We start from the raw sequence: 25,395 nt of genomic DNA on the forward strand, positions 1-25,395 counted from the left end.
AGAGAGAGAGAGAGAGAGGAGAGAGAGAGAGAGAGAGAGAGAGGAAGAGAGAGAGAGAGAGAGAACGAGGACAGAGAGAGAGAGACGGAGAGAGACAGAGAGAGAGAGAGACAGAGAGAGAGACAGAGAGAGAGAGACAGAGAGAGAGACAAGAGAGAGAGAGAGAGAGACACAGAGAGAGACACAGAGAGAGAGACAGAGAGAGATAGGGTGAGAGACAGGACAAGACAATGAATGGTGGTCGCCACACTCACAGATAGTAGCAGTGCTGGTGAGGCTACAGGCACTCCCTTCCATGGATCGATCCAGAACAGAATGATCGAAAGGCATTGGTTTGTACAACTGTAGGTGTCGGCTTTGACAAAGTGAATACAAAACCATATTAATATTAGCATCGGGCAGATTCAGCCTCACCGTCCCTCTTACTCAGGGAGTCAGGGAGTCGTCGAACATACCGGTATTTGACGACTCCCTGGCTAGCATGCTTCTGACTGTACCACCATGCTGCAAGAGTTCATAACCCCGGTCCCATGCCCTGGCCCCATGCCCAGGGCAGGTACTATGGTACAAGAGTACACGTGAGCGATATACCATACTGTCCCTGCGGGAATTTGCGGAAAAAACTCTCGAAAACTTGCGCAAGAAATTGCGGCAGAAAACAACAAAAAATGCGAAGAAAAGTGCGGAATGATGCAGAACTTGCCAGGAATCCGCGGAATTATTTGCAGAAAATTGCGGATTTGGGCCAAATCACGAAATTTGTTGCATCGCATATCTACTCGGTAGTACGAGTAGATCTACTGCTGCTGACTGTGCAAATAACCTACTGGATCATGGAAAGCACTGCGTGAAAAGTGCATAAAAATGTGAGATATAGTGCAGAAAACAACAAAAAACACGGGAAATCGCGGATTTTCCTGAAAATCGCGGGTTTGGGCCAAAATCGCGAAATTTGTTGCATCCGTGGAATCGCGATTTCCTGGAGGGACAGAGCGAGCGCGTAGATCATGTAGATATAGAGGCGTATGATGCATGAGGATCGCGCGGAATATCCAGCGTATCACATGGCACATCACAGTCGCCTGCCAAGGCGTGGTAAACTTACGACTCCCCGATCAGCACGCACACACATCATGTACAAACCAAGTGCACGTGCAAAACAAAAAAACAGAGGCTAGGCCTATAGGAGCCAGGCCAGCGCCACGCGCGCGCGTGTGTGTGCGTGTCCGGCCGTGGTGCCACTGCTGATATCGAGGCAGCATTTTTACGTGCATCATGGTCAAGAGCTTCGATCTTTCTCTTTGAAAGTAACTGCAACGAGTTGTTTGCTCTGTTGTCCAGTGGCTGTCTCTTGTAAGGCGTGTGTTTTGGAGGCTTCTACTACCCAGCACGATGGCCAGTGGTACAGACGATCCTAATTTCATCCCTGTGGATGGGCTCTCTTGCGGAGAATTCGTGGCGAAGCACGAAGGACTCACTTACAAGTAAGTATTTTATAGTTGAACTCTGTCTCACGAATGAATAAAACTCTTGGTTGCGAAATTTAGTATTACAAAGCCTTGTCCTTACACTTGAAGTAATTCAATCGTTTTTGTATAAATGCTTATGTCAATGAATCCATGGAAGTTTTCTCCTCGCGTGGTTGATCGTACGAAAATGTGCTGCACGAAAGCGAACTTGGCGTTACTGATAAAAAAAGTAGCAGTAAAAATCTGTCCAAAATTATTTCTCGAAGGTCCCAGGCCAGTTCAGTCTCGCTGTTGGAAATATCGTCCCATGCCAGTGCCGATCCATCTCGAGCGCCCTTTAGTCTGTGCGTTCTCATTTTCTTATTCTCAACTTGTGTAACTACACTGGTTGTAGCATGACGGTATCTCGGAGGTCTGCCATGTTTGTTTGAGAATACTGTACACTATTTTATTCGTGCTTGTGCAATATGACTGGACGTAGCTACAATGAAACCATACACGTCATACTAGTACTCGTGATTATTTCATAGCAGCGAATGACTCCTGCTATTGGCAGTGCTTGTTTACGTGTCAGTACGTGTAGTAGATTTAGGACGTAGCAGACTAGCCCTTGTATTGTATGTCATCACGTCATTCAATAGACAGAAAAAAACTTGAGTTGTTGAGTAGTAATATTATTCTCTGGGGTCCTGGCCTTTTTTGGAACGCAAGTCACAATAGTAACCAGGTCCTGAGACTGCTCTCTAATGCATCTTTCAGCTTGTGAAAGATCAGTTCACACATACCATACCATGTATCACACTCACACACATGCATGCATGCACCCCCCCCCCCCCCCCCCACACACACACACACATAACACGCACGGACGCGTGCACATGCATGCCCCCCCCCCCCCCCCCCTCACACACACGCACGTACGCGCGCACATGCATGCCCCCCCCCCCCACACACACACCACACCATGATTGTACCATGTACAGTCGTCCCTCTCTAATCCGGCACTTTATAATCCAGCACCCTCGATAAACCAGCACAATTTTCAGTAGCCAAAATGTCCTCTTCATGTACATTGCAGCAGTAAATCAGATTTGTTAATCCAGCACCCTCCCTAATCCAGCAGATTTTCGTGGCACAAATGGTGCCGGATTATAGAGGGACCACTGTATACGCCCGTCGCAAGAGAGGCACAACACACACCACACCATGTACCATGTATACGCACGTCGCAAGAGAGGCACACCACACGCACACACACACACACACACACACACACACACACACACACACACACACACACACACACACACACACACACATACCACACACACACACATACCACACACACACACACACACATACACACATACACACCTCTGAGGATCTGAAACCATGTGACTTGGTGGAGGCAGAAGAGCTGATTTCATGTTCAAAATCCATCGAAAAGTGTAGACCTGCGCATATGGCCGATTGGTGTGTAGGCTTGCCTGCGAATCCTGAGGTTCCACGTTCAAAACCTGCGCTGGCAACAGGGAGTGTGTTTAGTGCTCTCTCTCTCTCTCTCTCTCTCTCTCTCTCTCTCTCTCTCTCTCTCTCTCTCTCTCTCTCTCTCTCTCTCTCTCTCTCTCTCTCTCTCTCTCTCTCTCTCTCTCTCTCAATCCCAGTGATGTGGGTGAGTACCACGTTACATGCAATGAGCTGTGCCGACACCCATGGTGAACTGGGTACTCACGTTCTCTGGAGTGAGGGTAACAAGGATGTGGTCTATGGGGTTATAGCCTCAATAATAATGCTGTTACACACCTGTTGTGTTGGGAGACCTATTCCCTCTCCCCTAACTCACTTGTGAGGTCTGCATTCGACACTGGGATATATGAACGAAGTGGTGGCCCACCGATGCGAACGTCTTTGCTTGATGTGTTCCTCGACACATCGGTGATGCGGCCGCGAATCCAATTAACTTTACTTTTTTTTACATGTACAGTAGGTATCGGTTATAGCGTGGGTGTTTGAAGAACGACTTTCTATTCTTATTTCCGATATTTCTTACACACGATAAATCAAGTGTGACATGTCAGATGCATGTGCGCAGAGACATGATGGCCATCATACATACAACGTATCTCTGCTGTGCATGCGGGTGTTCATAGTCCCATACACTTGCCATGTGGCTATGCAGCATGAGATACAGTCATGTACATGACAGCAACAGTTGAACCTGCAACACTACGATGCAATGCGAGTCGGATCAGAACTGCATTGGACAAATGTTATTACTACAGGCGATACACTTTGTACTAATCTGGTATGTTTTGCTACACAAAACCATTCCTAGGACCGATATATTCTACAATGCGATAATATTGCTTGTAAGAAAAAATGTTCACTTGAAACCCATGTTATGATTATGAAAATATGAGAGGTCATTCTTGTAGGCAGTATATTCTTTTACACGACCACGCTATAGCCGATACGCACTGTACTTCGAAGTAGTAGATCTATCATATGTGTTCCTCAAGCCACATTAATCCTTGTGAACGTTTCACACATTGACATTGCATACAACACATACCTTGTGTACACGCATTGCACATCGTGCAGTGAATCCGTACTCATTTTTGCCTTCGAGCGAATGCAAGTTCCACGCAAGGACATGCTAAGTGTGATCTTAGCACACTTAGCACACTGCGGTCCTCACACCGTGCACACTTAGTCCACAGCAACGCCGCAGTTCCATTTCAATTACATCATGCACGGTCTAAAGCCCCATCCTGGGTCGCATGGGCCTTGGCGCTCTTTTCTGCCCGCGGGTCGCATTTCTTTGGCCATAGCTGTATGTGCAGGACTGTGCACACGCCCTCTTTGGCGCAGGATGGTTACCCAGAACGTGTATCATGATATGGTTCCCCGGAACGTGTATTGTTATTATTTTTATGTTTGACGGTCTCCATGCATGTTTGGCTTGTGCGTTTGCTTTGATCTGCAGTGACTTCATTCTGCTGCCGGGATATATTGATTTTGAGGCAAATGAAGTGGTAGGTTTGTTCTTGTTTGGTTTTGTTACATGATGACACCGTGTGTGGGACATCTCTGTCGTCAGTGACGGGGCCAGTGAGACCACCGCACACCTCTCCCCCCCCCCCCCCCCAACACACGCACAAGGGAAGACATAAATGAACGCACGCACGCACGCATGCGCACACAAAGGAAGATGAATACATGTACGCGCGCACACACACACACACGCGCGTGCGCGCACAGAGGAGAACAAACACGGACATGTTGTGCAATAGCACTTCAGCAGACTTAATTCAACACATTGGCTTGCGGACGAAACATTTTTAATTGCATGAATGCTGTCGACGCTGTTTTAATGGCCAAGTGATGAGTGGCGACTGAAACTATGGCGACCTGGACACGAACGCAGGGAGAAGGCAGAAGAATGCGTGTTTAGGCAACAGACGGAGGTTGTGAAGCGTTCAGCCATTGCATACCACCGATGCGAGCTTATGGCCCGCACACATCGGCAAGTTAACTACTCTATACTCTACAAGCAGAAATATTCGTCTGGAATTTAATTTCGTCTTTTTCGTCCAAGGAGCTTTTGGACTAAATTAAATGTAGGACGAATATCGATTTGTCCAGCTTTTCTATACACTCTCATGATCCATGGACGAAAATTTCAACCGGACAAACTCCTTTTCTTTGGAGTTGAACGAAATTATTGACCGACGAAAATTTCTGCCTCTACAGTATCACCTTATTTTCGGTGTTGTAAAATTTCGGTAAGGGCCTGGTCAGACTGCGGCAAAATCGAAATAATCCTAGGATTATTATCCGAATCTCCATAGTAACTTGCCGCCAGAGCGGCAAAAGCGGGAGTTGACGCTCCAAAAAAAAGCAAGAACGGTCCACGCTTTTCCGCTCCAACAGGAGTTTGACGCTGATACGCCATTGACGCTGATATTCACTTATTTTTTCATCTCGATATCAAGGAGCTAATTGGCCACGGACAACAACAAAACTGATAAGGATGGTGGCAAGGATTGCACTGAAGGTGTTGGTGATCCCCAAGGTGAAGGAATTTGACGTCGTTCGTGGAAATTACCACTTGACGCTCGAAATGAAGTTTGAATTTTCATTCTCCCCACGTGTGTAGTGTGATCGCGATTCTAATTCTGGACGCTTTTCTGTTTTCGTCAGGCAACCAAAATTTGCCGCAGTCTGACCAGGCCCTAAAAGCCAACCCCTGACCTTTCGGTGTAAGGATAAATTCGGTATGCATGGCACCAAAAAAACAAAAAAAAACACTCTTGCACTAATATCTCCGGCTAGGCTCAACATAATTATTATTATTTTTTTCTTATTTTGAAACTCGGATGTTGAGCCAATAATAAATGTAGAAAGGAAAAGGAAATATAGATAGGAGTGGAGAGTGACTCTCCATCACTGTAACCAGATACTATATACAGTCAGAAAGTGCAATAACTAGGCACAAAACTGACAGAGTACTGATACATTCGACGTCCTGACACCTAGCTTCAACACATCTCCGTAGCGCTAACCGACAGCCTTCCAACTTGGAAGGTTCAATGTTATGGAAAGACCAAAGAGGGTTGTCGGTTAGCGCTACGGAGATGTGTTGAAGCTAGGTGTCAGGACGTCGAATGTATCAGTACTCTGTCAGTTTTGTGCCTAGTTGTTGCACTTTCTGACTGTATATAATATCTGGTTACAGTGATGGAGAGTTACTCTCAACTCGTATCTATATTTCCTTTTCCTTTCTACATTTTCTTATTTTGTAAGGGATTTCCCAACAGGCAATGTTGCCTTTTTACTGGGAACCGGGAACCCTGAATGAGACTGTGTGTGAGCGCGAAACAAAGCAGGCGATCCGGCCAGGCGACAAGATGGAGGCAGCGCATATGTATACCAGTACATGTATGTACAATGTACTATACCAGTACATGTATGTACAATGTACTATACCAGTGCATGTATACAGTACATGTATACAAGTTGATTTTTTTAATTTGACAGTGATTTTCATGATTTTTACATATTTTGGTATTTCGGCAAATTTAGGTGTATTAAAATGTTAAATTAGGTGATCTAGGACCAGTATGGAAGTTACCGAAATTTAAATTACACCGAAATAAGGGTGTTATATACAGCAGTTGCGGGTTTTGGAAAATTGTCCTTGTCCAACGATTTAGCACAGGTCGATGTTGCAGACACCGAGGTGGAACTGTGTAGGCAGAATGCATGAATGGGGATATTCACACACACTGCTCCTTACCTCGCCATGTCTCGTCCACGTCCACGGGCCCGTGGCTGCCTCCCAGAGAATACATTGTGCACATGGATACTGCAGATGGACACACAGCGCAGGACATAAGGGTTCAGTGGTGGTGCAAATACGCCACAACCACTGGCACGGCACGTTGCACATGACAAGGAACTTATATGGAGAGGCGAAATCCGTCGATCTGCGAGGAAGCGACATCAAAGAATTATTCGTGAATGAGACAATCCTCAGTTGCACATTCGCTCAGAAAAGAGTTAACGCGCTAGCAACATCATCGGGACAAACAGACTAAGGCCCACAAGACACAAAAAGCCGCACACGCAAATGGTAGAACCCGCAAGTTCAATAGAAAACGAAGAAAAAGAAACGCACCCACAAAACAACAACAACAACAACAACGCAAACACAACATGGCAAGGGGAACACAATGGCTACAAGTCGGCACGAAAAACGATTAGGACAACATTAGACAGACAATCAGGACCAGGGCATCACCAGACAAACCAACGGGTGGAGTGGTCATAGACCGAACCCCGACGAGGGAACACGTGGCGAGGACGACGATTGGGTGGAGGGCCAGTCCAGTGGCGGTACGGCGCGTGGCGGAGCATGGTCGGCATGGCAAGCCGGTGCGGTGGCAGAACGTCGGCGTCATAGTATCGGTGTCGAGTCGGGCGTATTGGTCGTGGTCGTGGTCGAGGTTGCGGGCGTGGTCGTCGGAGGTTGTGTGTATGGTGTCGTCGCGGAGGTCGGTACGTGCGTATGTTGAGTCGATTTCGGATGGCCGTGATTAGTTCTTCCGCTGACGGAGGGCGTGGCGGTAAGGCGAGTTGGCGACGCGCGGCGTTCAGGCGTGCCGGCCTGATAATCCCGGGCGTCGGTGGTGCGGGTGGAAGTACGGGTGTCTGCGGCGACGGCGACGATGGTGCTTGCCGCACCCAGTCGGTGAATTGCGGCGGCGACCCCCATGGGGAGATGGCCCATGGTTCCAACATAGCGCAGTTGTGCTGCAAGGCACACATTGGTATGGTCAACAATGGACTCTGTCAACGACACTGCACTGTCATTTGCACTCCACACACAACCATGGCGATACAGTCGAGCTGTGTAATGGCCACCCGTCTGCCCACCATGGTGATTCACACTCGCAACAAGAGACAGACGTCTACCACCAACATTGAACGAGGCGGGCAAGAGGAAAGGCGCACATCTTCCTCGCGCACACCTCGGAATATTTCCATGCAGACACCTGTACGTGCGTGGTCCATAGTGGATATGCGACATATTTCGTGATTTCCACCGCATGCCGAACATTCATGGTGCGCTGTGTGCGTCAGACATCTGTACGCATCTTGGCTCGTGTCGCCAGTGACAAGCATGTTGTGGACCTGTAATTCACGGTGGCCGTCAACGAAGTTTCGTGGACACTGTGCACAGTCACAGTGCCATGAATTGGTGTAGCCGATCATCATTTGAGACCTCATGGTGTCGGCTCTTTTGCTGCGCAGGTACTCGTCGCATGTTCACATTTGGGGGGACAATGCACCGGTTCTAATTTCTTACTTTTACGACGGGGCTGCACCAGTAGAGGCCATCGACTCCGTCAGGGTGTGTTCTTCATATCGATGTCTTTTCACAACTTTTTCAGAATTCCAGGGGTGTCCGGAATGAACTCGGATGTTGAGCCTAAGGCCTCATTTACACGACAACGATTGAAAAACGTTTTTCAATCGTTTTCGAAACGTTTTTGCTGTTTACACGAAAACGATAATCGTGTACACTGCAACACGTTTTCGGCGCGCAATGGTCACGTGGCCTGGTGCAGGCTGGCGGCGGCATGTTTTGAGTACAAGGCTCGTACTAGTAAAACGTTTTTGCCGTTTACTCGAGAACGAAACGGAACGAAAACGATTGAAAAACACTTTGAAGGCCGTTTTTCGTTTGAAACGTTTTTCAGCGTTGTCGTGTAAACGCTCTTATCAAAATCTGTGGAAGCGTATTCTTTTGAAAACGTTTTTGACAAGAACGTTTTTCAATCGTTGTCGTGTAAGGCCACACGTTTTTATTTTTATGTTTCTCGTCACCTGAAAATCTAAAAACGTATGCGAGAGGTGGAAAAAAATAAAAAAAAGTTTATTAGACCTTTGTTCACACTAAAATCCACCAACACACCATGCAAAATAGCATCCATAGTTAGCAACTAGTATGTGGAACTTCTGTCACAATCTGTGCATGTGCAGCTAGATTGCGCACAAAAAATACCGTCCTTGCATCATGTGTCGCGCAGGCCAGGCCACATTATGTACCTGTGCATGAGTGTGCTGGTCCACATGCGCAGTCAGTGCAGCACAGTTTTTTTTTTCTTTTTTCTTCCAGACTCCTGAATCGTATGCGCGCGGGTGACGAGAAACATAGAAATAAAAACGTGTGGCCTAAACGAGGCCTAAGTGAATGAGGAAATCAATATCAATTTCTACAGTACATGTTTAGGCACTTTGAAGGAGTTTTGTCAATTCTATGGTGCCCAAACATGGCGTTCTATCAGAGAGAAAAAAGATACTGCAAAACCGGAAAGTTTAACGACCAAAAAGTTTAACGTTTTGTAATTTTGGCATGATTACGTGCAGAAAGCTACCTAGCCACCCATCTGTATGCGCATCTTTACACAGACATCCAGCCATAACGGGTTTTTTCTTTTTCAAATAACGAAAAACAATTTGTTGTTTGTAACGTTAGACTTTGTGACTCGTTAGACTTTCCGGTTTTACAGTACATGTGCTTGTAGCTCTACATCTATGACAGTAAATGGCCTCCGGATATTGGTTTCAGTTAGTGATAGGGTTTTTCTTAGCGACTTGGATGCACACACCTAGAAGCTTTCTCAGTCTTACATACCGTAAAGTCTTGTATAAAAGCCGCGGCTTCTGTGACTTTCTTGGTGAAATTTTGCAGGCTTCTATATGAGACAGGTATTTCCATGTATGTCAACACTAAAACCAGGCTTGTGTGTGATTTGATGGGCCCAAAATTGCGGCTTCTATTCGAGGGCGGCTTCTATTCAAGTGCGGCTTTTATACAAGACTTTACGGTACATGTAGTTTGCATCTTTTTTAAATGTAGCGTACCTAGAACCTTGCCAGCGGGGACTCGAGTGGAAACTCCGTCTTGCAAGCCGTTCACACATGATGTCATGTTGCATGAAGGTGGAAAGTGCCGGTTGAACGCACAGCCTTTTTCGACTGTTTTAATCTTGGTTGCTGCTCGTAGGATCTCTCCACCAAGCTGACCAAGGACATTGTCCTGAAGGCTCCATTTGTCAGCTCTCCAATGGACACAGTCACAGGTAAACTGTGTGTGTATACGCGTGGGTGTGGGTGTGTAGATGTGTGTGTGTGCGTGTGCGTGGGTGATTTGCATGCATCTGGTGCGACAGGTGTACACGGTGTGTATAAGTATTGTTAGGTACCACCTCCCGTACATTTCTAGCTGGCCTGCATGCCCTTGCGTACGCACCTTTTGTCTCCTTTTGCTCCGTTGGCCTGGGTAGCTACTTGCGCGCCCATATTTGCCATAGCTACCCAGGCCCTTTATCTTGCCGTTTAGACTTGATCTCACTCTCTCTTTTCCTCACTCTTCAATGTAGTCGTTTCGTTCGTCTTGGTCTCTTGTCTCGTCGTCTACTAGTATAATAAATGTCGTTCCCCCAACCTACCTGTTCCCGTTGTAATGTCTGGATATGTCGTCAGTAGTCCTGTTTCGAACTCAACATTGGCGCCCGATTATTGATCGACCCACGACCCTGAGATCATCCCATGCCCAGCCGTCCTCAACCGCCATTCGTCTCGTCTATGTCAACCTCGTCTCGTCCATGTCAGTCTCGTCTCTCCTACGCCAACCTCGTCTCGTCTCTATCAACCTCGTCTCTCCTACGCCAACCTTACCTCGTCTATTCTCGTTCAAGCCATGCAGGTCAGCTACCTTTCTCTCTTTCTTTTTTTTGTATGCTTCTTCGTCAAATTTATTTTCGTGAATTTTTTGTAGTGTGTGCGCGCGCGTGTGTTCGTAAAACATAACCAAGTTAGGGGTCCGATCATGGTGAGCCACGCTCTAATTTTTGGATGTTTAGCAAAAGTGTAACTAGGCTGTATTAGCCGTGCAAAATACTAGTAATTCACGTTCCTCGTCAAACTCCAATTGTTATTTCACACAATAAGTAGTACAGGAATGATCTGTACGAGTGCATTTTAGTACACACTTTCGTGAGATCCATGCGCGCGTGCAGTATGTGTGTGTGTGTGTGTGTGTGTGTTTTCTCCTCCAGTTCATTTTTTTAAAATCTTTTCCTCTCTTTTTTTTTTTCTCTCCGCGAGGACGCGGGATTTTTTTCATGGAGGGGTGGTATGTTAGGTACCACCTCCCGTACATTTCTAGCTGGCCTGCATGCCCTTGCGTACGCACCTTTTGTCTCCTTTTGCTCCGTTGGCCTGGGTAGCTACTTGCGCGCCCATATTTGCCATAGCTACCCAGGCCCTTTATCTTGCCGTTTAGACTTGATCTCACTCTCTCTTTTCCTCACTCTTCAATGTAGTCGTTTCGTTCGTCTTGGTCTCTTGTCTCGTCGTCTACTAGTATAATAAATGTCGTTCCCCCAACCTACCTGTTCCCGTTGTAATGTCTGGATATGTCGTCAGTAGTCCTGTTTCGAACTCAACAGTATGTATAAGTATGTATATACACGTGTGTAGGTGTGGGTGGGTGCATGTGGGTGTGTGTGGGGGGGGGGGGGGGGTGCCAGCTAGATCCGGCTGGTGGGTACACTAATGCCAGATAGTGTTGGGTCTGTTGCCAACGGGCTCGGCTGCTTGAAGGTGTAATGCTGTACCTGCCACCTTTGTTGGTTTCAGGGTTCATATACTTTCTATATGAACTATACGTACATACCGGTTAACCATGGACTACTTCTAGCTAGATTAGTGCTTGTGTTATCAGTGGTGCTAGTGGTAGGGAGTTCAGTTCCGGTCACAGAAAAGCGAAAAGTGCAGTCACAGCTCGCCTGTACAAAGTGAATGGGCGCCTCGTGACTGCAGTTCGAGATGCAGTTCGAGGCCCAAGTATCTTCTCCCGCGGCCTTTTCGGCCTTGTCGATGCTATTTTTAGGTAGCTGAGGTCATTACCTTTCCAATGGTGCCACACATGCCATGCTTCCAAAAATAATGCCTCTGCGCTTGCGCGGATGCACTTCGAAGTACTAATTTCGACCAGATCCGTACTCGGCCCCACGAAGAACACCCGATTTTCGTGTTCAGCGGCCTCGAATTAGCCTAAACCAAGAGGATTCTAGAACATTGAGGCTCGCGCTTTATCACGGTAGAAGGAAGATGATCACAGAAACCAGCCCACGGCGATTTCCTGGTGGTAGACGAAAAAAATCGAGTGAACTGCGCGCACGCTGTAGAAGCAGTGACGGTGAAAACGTGTGACTTGTGCAAGTAGGCGCGCACGGCATGCGTGCACACTGCATGCATGCACACATCCTGTATCGCCATGTATGTACCAGATAGTGCAGTGCTGGACGGAAACCACACGGCTCACATACATACTTGCATTTACTTCTGTGACTACTTTCTCCCCCGTTTTCCGATCTTCAATCGACTATAACTCTAGATTGCCTTGGAATTTTGGGTTCAAATTTTCACAGGTTGTTTCTCACACCTTCCCGGTTTAGAAAAACTAGCGTTTTATGCGAAACTCGCGAATTTGGTTTTTCAATTGAAGTCCCTACTAGTGGAGCTTTTATCAGATCCACTCTGATTTGAACACCCACACTAGTACTAGTAGTGTAGCAAGTATTACCTTCACTGGGGACAGGGGTGAATGTAGTTGGATTCCCGGAGGGTCAATCCTTTTTCTGCACCTAGTCCTCGCCCACTGACTGACGTGTGGTGATCCCATAAGTGGGATCGTTTCCAAGTCCGCCTAGAGTTAAGATCAGGGGGTGTCGGCCGTTGGGCGGTTCAATAGCTGTTGCGTGCGTGCACGTATGTGCGCGTATAAGGAATGACGGGCTTACCATGCAATGCTCTGTATTCTTATGTATGTGTGTTCGCTGCAGAGGCTCCCATGGCAACAGCAATGGCTGTAAGTACTAGTAGAACCTGACTAAGTGCACTGCATAGATGCTAGCATGCCGGTATGCGTGCAACTGAACCGCCTACGATATACTAATAGTATGACTAGTGTGAGCTGATACCGTTATTGCAGTGTCAGGTGGGCTTATGATAGTATTGAGATATACCCTGTCTAAAGTTATGTCGGACTTTGCTGACTCTAATCCTGCTTACCTCCTCTGCCTAGCGTATTGTGCAGCGCCTAAATCGTACTGCTGCAATGGGAACACGGGACGTGCGTGTTCGTTAAGGGGCGGATATGTAGTGTATGCCAGCATGGTGAGTTGTGTTGTGCTGCTTGTTTCCGTGCTGTCTCCGCATACAGCTGATGGGTGGTATTGGTATCATCCATGCTAACATGGATGCCGACCGGCAAGCCGCTGAAGTCAGGAAGGTCAAAGTGAGTAGTAGCGTAGTCTATAGAACACGTTATTTTCGGTGTAATTTTTACATCTTAAAGTCGCTAGAGTACACCCTGTATGTGAAGGGTAGGCTGGTCACCTGATTCTACAGTACACCCGCGCGGAGGTGAAACAAAAGAAAACGGCAATGCTTTCGCTCAGTAAAATCAGATAAAAACTTGATTTTATTATTGAGACCTGTCGTTCAGCATCTGGGCATTCATTCCGATGATATTACCACCATGGTCAGCTACCGGTAAGTACTTTCTGGTATCTTTCACGTGCCACTATAAACTGCCAAATCCGTTATCACTCGCCGGAAATGAAGAAGCTCTATGAGAAAGCAAGCAGTCAGTCGCTCCTAGTGACTCGCCATGGACGTAGCACCTACGCACCCATTATTGTACTCCAATGAAATTTAAAAAAAATTAATGAGCAGGGTTAACGCTTTCAGTCATTTCCAATGTCGCGTGGCTGTTGATCTATTTGTAATGTTGCCAATGTTTTTGGATATATTGGCTTGGAGACAACTTGTTGAGCACTTGATCTGTTGCTGCTATTTTTTTGCTGATTGTGTTGATCTTGTGTTTGTGTTTGCTGCGTGTCTGTTTGTATACGCGCTCACGCGTAGAAATACGAGCAAGGCTTCATCATGGACCCTGTCGTGATCAGCGCGGACTGCACGGTGGCTAACATTCTGGAGCTCAAGGAGAAGTACGGCTTCTCCGGATTCCCAGTGACTGGTAAGTGTTGCGCCGCGGCCACCGTCATGCTCCTCTCTTGTTCAAACTCTCACATGGCAGCAGCAGTGTGTGTGTGTGTGTGTGTGTGTGTGTGTGTGTGTGTGTGGTGTGTGTGGTGTGTGTGGTGTGTGTGTGGTGTGGTGTGTGTGTGTGTGTGTGGCTAGATTAACTCTTGTGTAATCAATGGTGCTAGTGAAGCTCATATCAGATCCACTCTGATTTAGCCACCCACACTAGTTGCAAGTATTACCTTCACTGGGGGCAAGGGTAACTGCAAGTGGATCCCGGGGCGGATACCCTGATGCCGTCAGTCTTTTTTCTGCGCCTTGGCCTCACCCACTTACTGTGTGGTGAGCCCATGAGTGGGATCATTTTCAAGTCCACCCAGAGTTTTGGGGATTTTGGGGGTGTTGGCCGTTGAGCGGTTCAATAGCCAATTGAGTCATCTTTCCAAGATTCCTTTTGAGTCTCTCTCCCCTCTCCCGGGGAGACCCACGTGACCAGTTTTGGCAGTGAGCAACTAGTGCGTGTGTGTGTGTGTATGTGTGTGCGTGCGTGCGTGTGTACAGAACTACACTACCTACTGACTTCTATGATCAAGACCGTATAAAGGGGGGGGGGGGGGCTCATGAGGGATCATCCAGTTGCGCACTCTTCATATCACCCATGTACATGTATAACAGTAGGAGTGATGGCAATGGATCACAGTTATTGTTACGACACTGGATACCGTACTATCTCTAATATAAGCACAGTCTCCAATAATAGCACGTCTCCAATAATAGAACACCTTGGGGCGGCATTCAAAAAATAAAGTGCTCAGTCTCCATTATAAGCACACTGTGTAAATTCATTATCTGTACCGGCGAAAAAACCCTGAAATGTTTGTGTCTGACATGAATTTGGCATGGCAACGTGCCTCTGAAATGAGGTTGAAATAATAATGGAACAGTCTCCAATAAAGGAACGTCTCCATTAATAGCACGGGGCGGAGGTACATTGAAAAAATAAAGGACCGTGCTTATATTAGAGATAATACGGTAATGTAACTGCAATGTAGTACACCTTTTTTTGGTTTACCTCTTGCGTACACCTTTTTATGACTGTTTCCACTGCTGTTGCTTCTGCTGCTGACTCTGTTTTTTATTAGACTCTGGCAAGATCGGCGGTAAATTGATTGGTTTAGTCACTTCCCGTGACATCGACTTTGTGCCCCCATCCCAGCACAACCGTTCAGTCACTGAGGTAGGCCGTTCACTGTTTCAAATATTTATTCTCGCGATGGCCTGTGTGGCCAATGAGAGATACTAGAGTGAGACTTACATCATATGGAGGGTTTGGAATGCTTGGTTAACGAAATTGCATGATTAGCAGTGGGCAGACTAGGTGTACGGATGAGCGTGGCTCGTGCATGAGCAGATTCAGTTTAGCAGCAGGGAAGAGATCTTTTGCCTAAGCAGAATCTGTTGTTGGGAGGCAATTGATGTTGCTGCTGCTGCTGCTGCTGCTGTTGCTGTTGCTGTTTTTATTGTGCCTTGCCAGCCCTGATAGTGCTGTGCATATGAGAGCGTGTGCCATGTGCTAGCACATATGCATTCTTGTGCACAATGCCTGTGCCCATGTGCCCTGCACTCCCCCCCCCCCCCCCCCCCACTGTCCTTGCTCATTTCAAGTTTTCTATTGCGTTCAAGCCTGTGGTGGTGAAGTACTGCTAATACCTCCTTTCTCTCTTCTCCCAGTTCATGACCAGAGACCTGGTAACGGCTAAGGCTGGTTGCAAACTTCCAGAAGCTAATCAGATCATGCAGGAATCCAGGAAAGGAAAGCTACCGATCATCAACGAGCAGGGCGTCCTCGTCTCTCTCATCGCCAGAACCGACTTGAAAAAGAACAGAGAGTTCCCGCTTTCAACCAAAGACGAGCAGAAACAGTTGCGAGGTGAGTGGCCCGTGTTGTGTGATGCACTACACTGTGAAGGACATGTACGCTTATGAACTGTATACTGCTCCTGGGTGGATTCTCTATAGTTGACTTGCGACCATAAGGGAAGCAGCAGCTGATTCAATCTCGTAAATTGGACTCATTGTTGGATTTAGGATCACCTGAATTATTCATAATTATGGCCCCTGAAGTAATATGCCTGTTCATGTATGTACCTGTTCATGCATATGCCTGTTCATGCATATGCCTGTTCATGTATGTGCCTGTTCATGTATGTGCCTGTTCATGCATATGCCTGTTCATGCAATATGCCTGTTCATGCCTGCGCCTGTTCATGCATATGCCTGTTTATGCATGTGCCTGTTCATCCATGTGCCTGTTCATGCATGTGCCTGTTTATCCATGTACCTGTTCATGACTGCGCCTGTGTTATCTGCTGCACCCAGTTGGCGCTGCGATCGGCACGCGGGAACACGACAAGGAGCGTCTAACCAAGCTAGCGGCCGCTGGTGTGGATGTCGTCGTTCTGGTTAGTGGCATGCACACCGTTCACAAAAGCAGCTCCCAACTCAGCATGACACTATCTCATGTATAGGCTCAGCACAGATTGCATACAACTACACTCAAAACCGCTAATGTATTCAATCCGTTGCTGTGTGGATGTCGTCGTTCTGGTTAGTGGCATGCACGCGTCACCGTTTACGCCGTTCACAACAGCAGCTCCCAACTCAGCATGACACTATCTCGTGTATAGGCTCAGCACAGATGGCATACAACTCCACTCAAAACCGTTAATAATAAATTAATAATGTATTCAATCTGTTGCCAAACCCTTCAGAAAGGATATACTATGAGTAGGGATGTTGAGCCAATAGTATTCACTGTAAAACATGTAATTTTAGGTGCATTGAAATTTCGGTGCCAGGGACCTGCCAGGTTTCAGGTGTGATGTAGAATTAGGTGAGCAGCGTTCCGTTCACATACAGTGCATACTCTAGTGCCTTTTAGGTGAAATTTAAATTTAGGTGCCTGGCTTCTCCACCGAAATCACCGAAATTAAAGTTACACCGAAAATTACATGTTTAACAGTATTCATGTAGAAGACAAAGGACCAATACGTTACGGGTTATGGCTCTGAATTATGACTAGTTTCCTCAAGAGACAAGAATGCAATGATACTAAGATATATCAGTATCAGTTCTCAGTTATGACTAGGTTGTTGGTTTGCGCTGCGTAGATGTGTTGGGGCTAGGTGTCAAGGCCGTCGAATATCTCAGTACCCCTGTCAGTTGTGTGCCTTGTTGTCGCACTACCCGACTGTTATCTTGAGGCCTGTGCATTTTGTACTCCCGAGTGGTGTCAAATAATCTTCGTGGAGACAGCAATTTAATCAGAGCTATTCCACTGTCGATTGGAACTACAGTCCTGCTCAATGAAATCCAGTCGATGCACCCATGTACGTGCCGGGCGTTGCGCAGCCCTAGACCTGCGAGCACTGGAATTCGAAATGGTGCAAGGCACACACTTAAGTGCTGCGACTGGATTTCATTGAGCAGGACTGTAGAAGCCTGGAAATATTTAATAAGAACATCTAAACCTTTTACAAGTTGTCATGTTGAGTGGTGATGTTTACGGCATTCATACTTTTTATATGCAAGGTCATTAACAATATCCGACATCCACTCCATCCGGTAACTTGCGTCTCAGATTGTTTTGTTTGTGTTTTTCTTAACACACTCAACTTCTTCTTTATCCTTATGTTTGGACAGGACTCTTCCCAGGGAAACTCAATTTATCAGGTCAACATGGTCAAGTGGATCAGAGAGGTAGGCCTACCTCCTGTGCGTGCCCGTGTGTGTGTGTGTTTATGTGTCTGTTTATATGTCTGTGCCTCTGTGCGCTCATCTGCGCGCGCCTGTGGTGCTGATTTGCAAACTGTTTGCCGCGCAGAGAGTGTGTGTTTAGTAGTCGGGCGTGCGTTCACCACCGTGTTCTGACCATACAAAGCGCTGCAGTAGATTCTGGATGATCAGTCATGCGGTATGTTCGCCTGCCACGTGAATGCGTGCAGACTGATATGGCGGCATGCTATGGTGGCATGCTACATCGACAGTGTGCCCAGTTCTCTGCGCCACACGATTCGTGATTCTAAATTGTAATTTCTCTCTCTCTCTCTCTTTCTCTCTCTCTCTCTCTCTCTCCCCTCCACTCCACTCATTTCACTGACTATGTATGCTCTGCTGATTTGTCAAATGCTGTGCAGAACTTCCCACGAGTCCAGATCATCGCTGGCAATGGTAAGTTCGTTGTCCTTATGTTGACGTACTAGTAACATATATAATGTTAACACGAAGTAGAGCCACCTGCCTCACCTTGATCGTATGGCTCATCTTTTCTTTATTTTTATTGATTTATAATTTTATATAGAGTGATTTCACATCCTGGTCATCTGACTAATTTTGTGTAGAAAGTGATCATGTCCTGTGTACAGTGGAACCAACATGGCCGACATCATATGACCCACCGATCCAGGGGTTTACTGGATTGGGAATCCAGCATGGCTGCCCGTGTGGTCATGTGACTGATGTGAAACCACTCTATTGTTAGCGAGGTCAGGCGAAAATTAAATTTTGGAAAACCCTAACGAATTGGGTATCCACGGAAAGCTCAGAGCTTCAGGAGTTCAAATCTAAAATTTGGGCTGAGTTAGAGCAGGCAGAAGAGAGTTATGGGTGTTGAAAGGAGCCCGACTACGTGATTTTTTTGTCGCGACGAATGTATGCGTGGGAGCTCGAAAAGTGGCACCCGGCACTCGGGTCCCAAGTCGCGACGCAGAGTGCATGATGTAATCTCGAGTGTCACGTGCGTGTACTTTGCTATGCTAGCGCCACCGAGCGCTGCTCGCAAAGTGAAGTGTACCTGATCTGAGCCGTACATAACAAGCACTCGAGCCGAAAACTTTCTGAAGAGAAAATGTTTGTTCCTTTGCAGAGAAGGGAAATGTCTAATTGTCTTCAAGGATCGCCAGTACTGTTTGATGTGAACCACTGATGGCAAGGTCTTTGGGATCCAATGACGAGTTGGTAGCAACGGGAGCGGTAGCTGCTGTTGATGGATAATGTAGGAAGAAGCGCTTTCTCAAATTTCTGCAGACGATCAGGAATTTGAAAACATAATTGTGCTGAGAACGTATTGTTTGTTCTGGAGTAGTAGAGAGACTTTGTTAGAGATATGGCCTGTGTGAAAGTGAATGTTCCCCACTTTCTCTCTCACACAGGCTATGTTTGGCTGACAACTATTTGTAGTGTTGCCTTGATTGAGTAACACTGACAGCGTTGGAATTTTGGAAATAGTTTCCATTTCTGAAATGATGCATACAATTGGACAAAACTTTGCAAGAAAGGCATAGCCTTTCGAAACAGTACCTGGGACTGAAGTAGCCATCTCCTTGCCTTCATCACCAACAACTTGAACAAGCTTCTGAATAGATACAAAATGCTGCACACCAGACGCAAGCGAAGTTTAATCGGATTGATGGCGATTCGCTTGCTTCTGTTGCCTTTTAGATTGGTGCACATGCCTTCCCAAAGGAATCCTCCGCCGCTGCTGGACAGTGACACCAGTCGGGAGCCATAACGTCGGTGCGCCTCTTGTTACGCCAATGAAACTTGGTAGTGTGAAGGATTAGGGGGCGCTGAACACGATGCCGCAACAACCTAAGGCGTAACAAGAGGCGCAAGGATCGAAACCCGCCCTCGAATATTGGCAAAAAGCGAGAGACAGCGTGTCGACAGAGAAACGTCTGGACGCCGCGCGAACGGGTGGAGGCATTGCTCCAAAGCCTTACCAAAGGACTAGAAACTTGAGATCACCCAAAAAGAGCGAGGAGACTGCTCAAGCGAAGATCAAACGCAGGTCAGTTTTGTATGTCTCCCGTAAAACTCGAAATAATAATAATATTCGCGGGATCCGCGTCGGCATCGCTTGAATGTCCAGAAACACACAAACTAGCCTTCGCATCCGCAGGCCACCACTATGCCTGTTAACCTTACAGTGCATTTCAAAACTCTAGACGCGTAGGGTTTTTGAAATATTTCAAATTTGGCTGGAACTTTTTGAGAATAGTTTTCGGAATAATTATTGCTCAGGATCGCTCCACAATTACTCTCATAATATAGTTTCTAAAGGATTGGATAACAGACGCCCAATTTGGAAAAATTTATGCACAAAGTGATCACAGATTTTATGTGGTATAGATGCTGGCATAACGGTTTTTGCCTAGGTACGCGGCTATAGTTTTGAAATGGACTGTAGTGGCGAATGCAGACCTCACAAGTGAGTCAGGGTTGAGGAGGTTAGTCTCTCAACCAATCGGGCGTGTAACGGCCCATAACCCTGTAAACTGCATCCTTGTTATTCTCACTCCGAGCTGTGAGTACCCAGTTGACCGTGGGTGTCGGCGCAGTTCAACACGCGTAAAAAGTCTTTTTACACGCTCCCTGCTACCAGCGCGGGTCTTGAACTCGGGACCTCATGATTCGCAGGCAGGCCTGCAAACCAATCGGCCATTGGGCCTGGCTACAGTGTTTGCCAGCCCGGTTGTGTTTCTGGTTCTAGTGTAACGCGTCTGCAGCAGCACCAGCGGGATATGCTTGGCGTAGCTACTAGAGTTGCTAGTGCTGCTGTAGTATACTGCATTGTACTGTAGTGTGTACCTTGGTACAGTAGAACACTGATAGGACATATACATGTACCCCCAAGGGCAGCAGGAATTGTACTTGGTGTCCGAGGTACTGTAGTTTCACAAATTTTCGGTGTACTTTTGTTTTCGGTACTTTCGGTGCGTCTGTTTCGTACCTAAAATTTCAATACACCGAACAAACACTGACACGCATAATCCAATAGGGAACTGTTTCTCTGTGCCGAAAATTTCTGTTCACCTAACCTGGCCTTTTGCCCTCATACCGAAAATATTGAGCACCTAAAATTTCTGAAATTAGAATTGTTCTTATCCCACCATGCTTTGGCAAGGATCAATAGTATACACCCGTGCTCAAATGTACGTACTAAGCACATGTTTGTCTTATCAGAGCATGTACTATTGAAGTGAGTTCCACTACATGTATTTGTGTGTTGTTGGTTGACAGCATGAAACAAGGTGGAGGACGCCGTGTTCGGAAACAGTGACCTTAGTTTCCGAAAACGGTGTCCTCCACCTTGTTTCATGCTGTCAAGCAATAACATGTGTGAACTAAACACAAGGTTTATCTAATACCATGCATTTGTGTGTACGTGATGTTGCCTTGTTTAGTTGTAACGGCCGCACAAGCTCGCAATCTTATTGACGCTGGATGCCATGCGCTGCGAGTCGGTATGGGCAGCGGCTCCATTTGTATTACTCAGGAAGGTAAGGCGCACTGGATCTGTGTGTGTGCACGCACGCACGCATGTACATGTGTGTACGTGTGTGTGTGTGTGTGTGTGTGTGTGTGTGTGTGTGTGTGTGTGTGTGTGTGTGCATGTCTACAAAATTATCTTTGTCTGATTCGGTGCATTTGTGTGGATATTCTGGTTGCTGGTCGAGGCGGCTGTGAACGCATTAGCCTTTTCACACTGTCTTTTCCATGGTACTGTGCCAGCATGTGTCTGTGTGTTTGTGTATGATTCTCTCCTACCCAGTCCTTGCTGTCGGCAGGCCGCAGGGAGTAGCTGTTTACAAGGTCTCAGAATACGCCAGAAGATTTGGTAAGCCATGTGCGCAAATGTGTATGTGTGATTTATTTGAACTGGCAAGAGTATTTAGCCACCCAGAGTGGAACTCCCGCATGCAGTGCTCTTCTAGCAGGGTTTTAACTCGATGTACCAGGTGTTATGCAATTCCTGTACCCTTGACTTCCACGACTAAAAGATCTGTCAATGAGTCACATGTATCTGCTCGCACGACTGTGCACGGCATCAGATTAGGCAATGATTACCCAATGATTACTCAATGATTACCCAATGATTACGCAATGATTACTCAATGATTGCGCAATGTCCAAAGCCGGTGCACTGAGACACCAAAGCACACGGGCATCGAGCATTGCATCGTAAAACATTACGTCAACGTGAAGCTCTATCCGGACATCTCTGATCTGGGTGGTTGGAGAGTATTGAGCGCGATTGCAAACTACTTCTTTACACTAAATCTTGCACTGGTGGTCTCCTTGAAGTACTGAAACATTGTACAAGTCAGTGCGTATAGTCATGTGCATTGAGTATGAACGACGTTGGCTCTGCTTGTTGTGTCGAAATCGTATAGGCGCTTTAGCTGTACATGATCCGTTAGGTGTATGATTGTACTTCAAGTGTGTGTGGGTGTGGGTGTGCATGCATTCATGTCTATCTGAACAACATTTGCATACTTTGTGCTGTCTGCTGCGTGTTGTGTTGGCTGCGAACAGGAATTCCCATCATCGCCGATGGCGGCATCTCCAGCGCTGGCCACATCATGAAGGCCATGTCACTCGGCGCCTCCACAGGTCTGTCCTACACTGGAGCATCTAGTTACCAACACATGTACACTGATCAAGACTAGCCTGTCTCTTCACAGGACTCTGTTATAATAGTGCGACTCTGTTTGCTAGGTGGCTGTACGCTCACTCTGTATGAAGTCTGCCTGGTCAAGTACGTACACCTGGGGTTTGTTTTTTTGCGAGCAAATTCCACCATGAAAAACCCTACACACACCATCCTCGAATCAAGTGGTACGAGTATTTATATTATGAGCATTTCAAGCTAAGTCGAGTACACCCAGTATTTGGTGAGCCAGTCCGTCTGGGACACTCAATGCTTCAGCTTCTTGTTGCCTGTGTGTGTCAAAACTTCATCCGTAGACTTTTTGTCATCACTTTTACTGCGTGAGCTGTGCTGTTGTCTATGCCTTTACACGCTGAACTCAACACTCTACGTGTATGTGTGTATGTGTGTGTGGGTGGGTGTGTGTGTGTGTGTGGTACATGATGTGTGGACACGTGTGTTCTGTGTGTGTGGTACATGATGTGTGGACACGTGTGTTCTGTGTGTGTGGTACATGGTGTGTGTGTTTCTGTGTTGACAGTTATGATGGGTGGCATGCTGGCTGGCAGCAATGAAGCACCAGGCGAGTACTACTTCCAAGACGGCGTTCGCCTGAAGAAGTACAGAGGTAGGACTGCCACGCATTGCCAGCCAGTGCTGCTATGCTCTTGATTCGGAGAAAGGCATTCGTCTGTGTGTTGTAGATGCCCGTGCATGTGCGCTTGGCTATTCAGAAGAAAGGCATTCTTCTTTGCGTTGTAGATGGCTGTGCATGTGGGCTTAGCTATCCGAGTGCACCTGGCATCTCTCTCACTTGAAGAAGCTGTTCACACTGATGAAGTATCATCTTTAGTTGTAATTTTTGGTGTTTGTTGCACACCACCACCGTTGAACTAGTGCCTGCTGAATGTTCCACTGGCTGGTCCTGTGTCATGCTGTCTGCACTTGGGCTTGCCTCGTTTTCATTTATTTAGCTGCGTGTGCTGTGTGTTGGTGTGCCCGTGCAGCTGCTTGTCTTCTCCATTGGGATGATATAATTTTGTGCACAATCTCTCCATCTCTCTCTCTCTCTCTCTCTCTCTCCCCATCGTTCTCTCTGGCTTACGTTCTGTATAGGTATGGGATCACTGAATGCCATGGAGCGCCGTGGTGGCCAACAGAGATACTACAGGTATAGGCTTCAAGTGCGACGCAATGTATTTTAGGGTGGTCTGGTCAGCCATCGAAAGGACAATTCACTTCTGCTTGTGTATGTGTATGTGGTGGGGGGGGGGGGGGGGGGACAGGCCTGTTTCAAGTTGAATGGCTTCCAAAGCCGATAGCTGCACGTCCGCAGGCTGCAGATGTTCCGTGTGTGTTTGCGCGCGCTTGTGCATTCATGTACACTCGGAGAGAGTTACGGTTACTGGTGACAGTGCGCAATACACGTAGGTGCAGAGCCTAGTACCAAGAGTACATGAAAACCAGAGTGTGCAGCTCGGATGGGTGGCTGTCACGGCGGAATTCCGTGGTTACATCATTTTAGTGATGTAGTGCGTACAAGCAGGATTCAAGCAGGTCTCTTTCTGCACAACTGCAGCTCAGTTGTACGCACTACGCCATTTCCCGCCTCAGATCTGCGCCAAATTTTGATGTAATCACGGAATTCCGCCGTGACAGACACCCAAGCTGCACACTCTGGTTTTCATGTACTCTTGCTAGTACAGACGCTTGAAAGAATGCATCTAAAGTGTTTCTACTTTAACTCGTGAGTTTCCCGGTTCTTACCGAACGTCAGCCAGCAAGTTTCAAAGTGTGTGTATTCATGTATGTTCCTAGGTGTTCAATGAATTTCATGTGAGTTCATTTGTGCTGGTGTGTGTGTGTGTGTGTGTGTGTGTGTGTGTGTGTGTGTGTGTGTGTGTGTGTGTGTGTGTGTGTGTGTGTGTGTGTGTGCATGTGCATGTATGTGTTTTCGTATGTGCATGTTGCTGCGGGGTTTTTCTTGTTCTGCATTTCCCCTTGTTGTCCTGTACCAGTGAGGAGCAGCAGATCAAGGTTGCCCAGGGTGTGTCTGGTGCCGTACAAGACCGTGGCTCGGTTCTTCAGCTATGTCCCTACCTTTGCCAAGGTCAGTGATCGTCGTCGTCATCTTCGTCTCTAGTGTGTGTGCTTTGTGGAGAGCTGTGCTGCATGCAATTCTCTCCATGCCAGGCCCTAGTAGTGTGGGGGGATGTGTTTGTGTATGTGTGTGTGCGCGCACGTGTGTGTGTGGGGGGGGGGGGGGGGAGGGGGTGTATGTGCTTGTGTGCATGCGTGTGTGCATGTTTGTGTGCATGCGTGTGTGCATGCGTGGAAAGACTTGGATCGTAGCATATGCGTAGACAATCTGCAGACCATGTTGTTTCATCCTGCGTTGACTCATCAGTGCAGCACAGAGAAACAAGGCCAAACCTGTTAGCACTGAAGAGTACATCTCTCAAAGGTAGAAGGTGGGAGACTAGGACTTGACTTACTGTTCTTTTGTAATTTCAACTTGGCTGACTGGTGTGTGTGTGTGTGTGTGTGTGTGTGTGTGTGTGTGTGTGTGTGTGTGTGTGTGTGTGTGTGTGTGTGTGTGTGTGTGTGTGTGTGTGTGTGTGTGTGTGTGTGTGTGTCCCATATGGTGCAGTGGTATGTGCAGTCGATTTCCAATCGAGAGGTTGCGGGTTCAGTTCCCGACGATTATGGTCGCACATGTCTTTCTTCTCTTTCTCGGACTCTTCCTGACTTTTCTTTCATTCTCCTGGGTGGTTACCAACAGCCAGTGTATGCCGGAGTATGTGGTGT

General features: G+C 47.1%; 1 protein-coding gene across 1 annotated transcript in view; it reads left to right on the forward strand.

The window, feature by feature from the left end:
* Positions 1–25,395, forward strand: part of LOC135822653 (inosine-5'-monophosphate dehydrogenase 2-like) — a 29,471-nt gene that overhangs the window by 1,224 nt on the left and 2,852 nt on the right. Inside the window, exons 2-18 of the mRNA XM_065335463.1 lie at positions 1,342–1,484; positions 4,456–4,504; positions 10,045–10,120; positions 12,890–12,915; positions 13,270–13,344; positions 13,977–14,088; positions 15,239–15,333; positions 15,828–16,026; positions 16,476–16,558; positions 17,799–17,855; positions 18,293–18,326; positions 21,341–21,436; positions 21,709–21,774; positions 22,473–22,550; positions 23,129–23,215; positions 23,704–23,758; positions 24,606–24,697. Coding sequence (XP_065191535.1) covers positions 1,342–1,484; positions 4,456–4,504; positions 10,045–10,120; positions 12,890–12,915; positions 13,270–13,344; positions 13,977–14,088; positions 15,239–15,333; positions 15,828–16,026; positions 16,476–16,558; positions 17,799–17,855; positions 18,293–18,326; positions 21,341–21,436; positions 21,709–21,774; positions 22,473–22,550; positions 23,129–23,215; positions 23,704–23,758; positions 24,606–24,697 — 1,423 coding nt within the window. The remainder of the gene's footprint in view (positions 1–1,341; positions 1,485–4,455; positions 4,505–10,044; positions 10,121–12,889; positions 12,916–13,269; positions 13,345–13,976; positions 14,089–15,238; positions 15,334–15,827; positions 16,027–16,475; positions 16,559–17,798; positions 17,856–18,292; positions 18,327–21,340; positions 21,437–21,708; positions 21,775–22,472; positions 22,551–23,128; positions 23,216–23,703; positions 23,759–24,605; positions 24,698–25,395) is intronic.

This window comes from Sycon ciliatum, chromosome 8 (genome assembly GCF_964019385.1).
Source record: "Sycon ciliatum chromosome 8, ocSycCili1.1, whole genome shotgun sequence".
Lineage (NCBI taxonomy): Eukaryota > Metazoa > Porifera > Calcarea > Leucosolenida > Sycettidae > Sycon > Sycon ciliatum.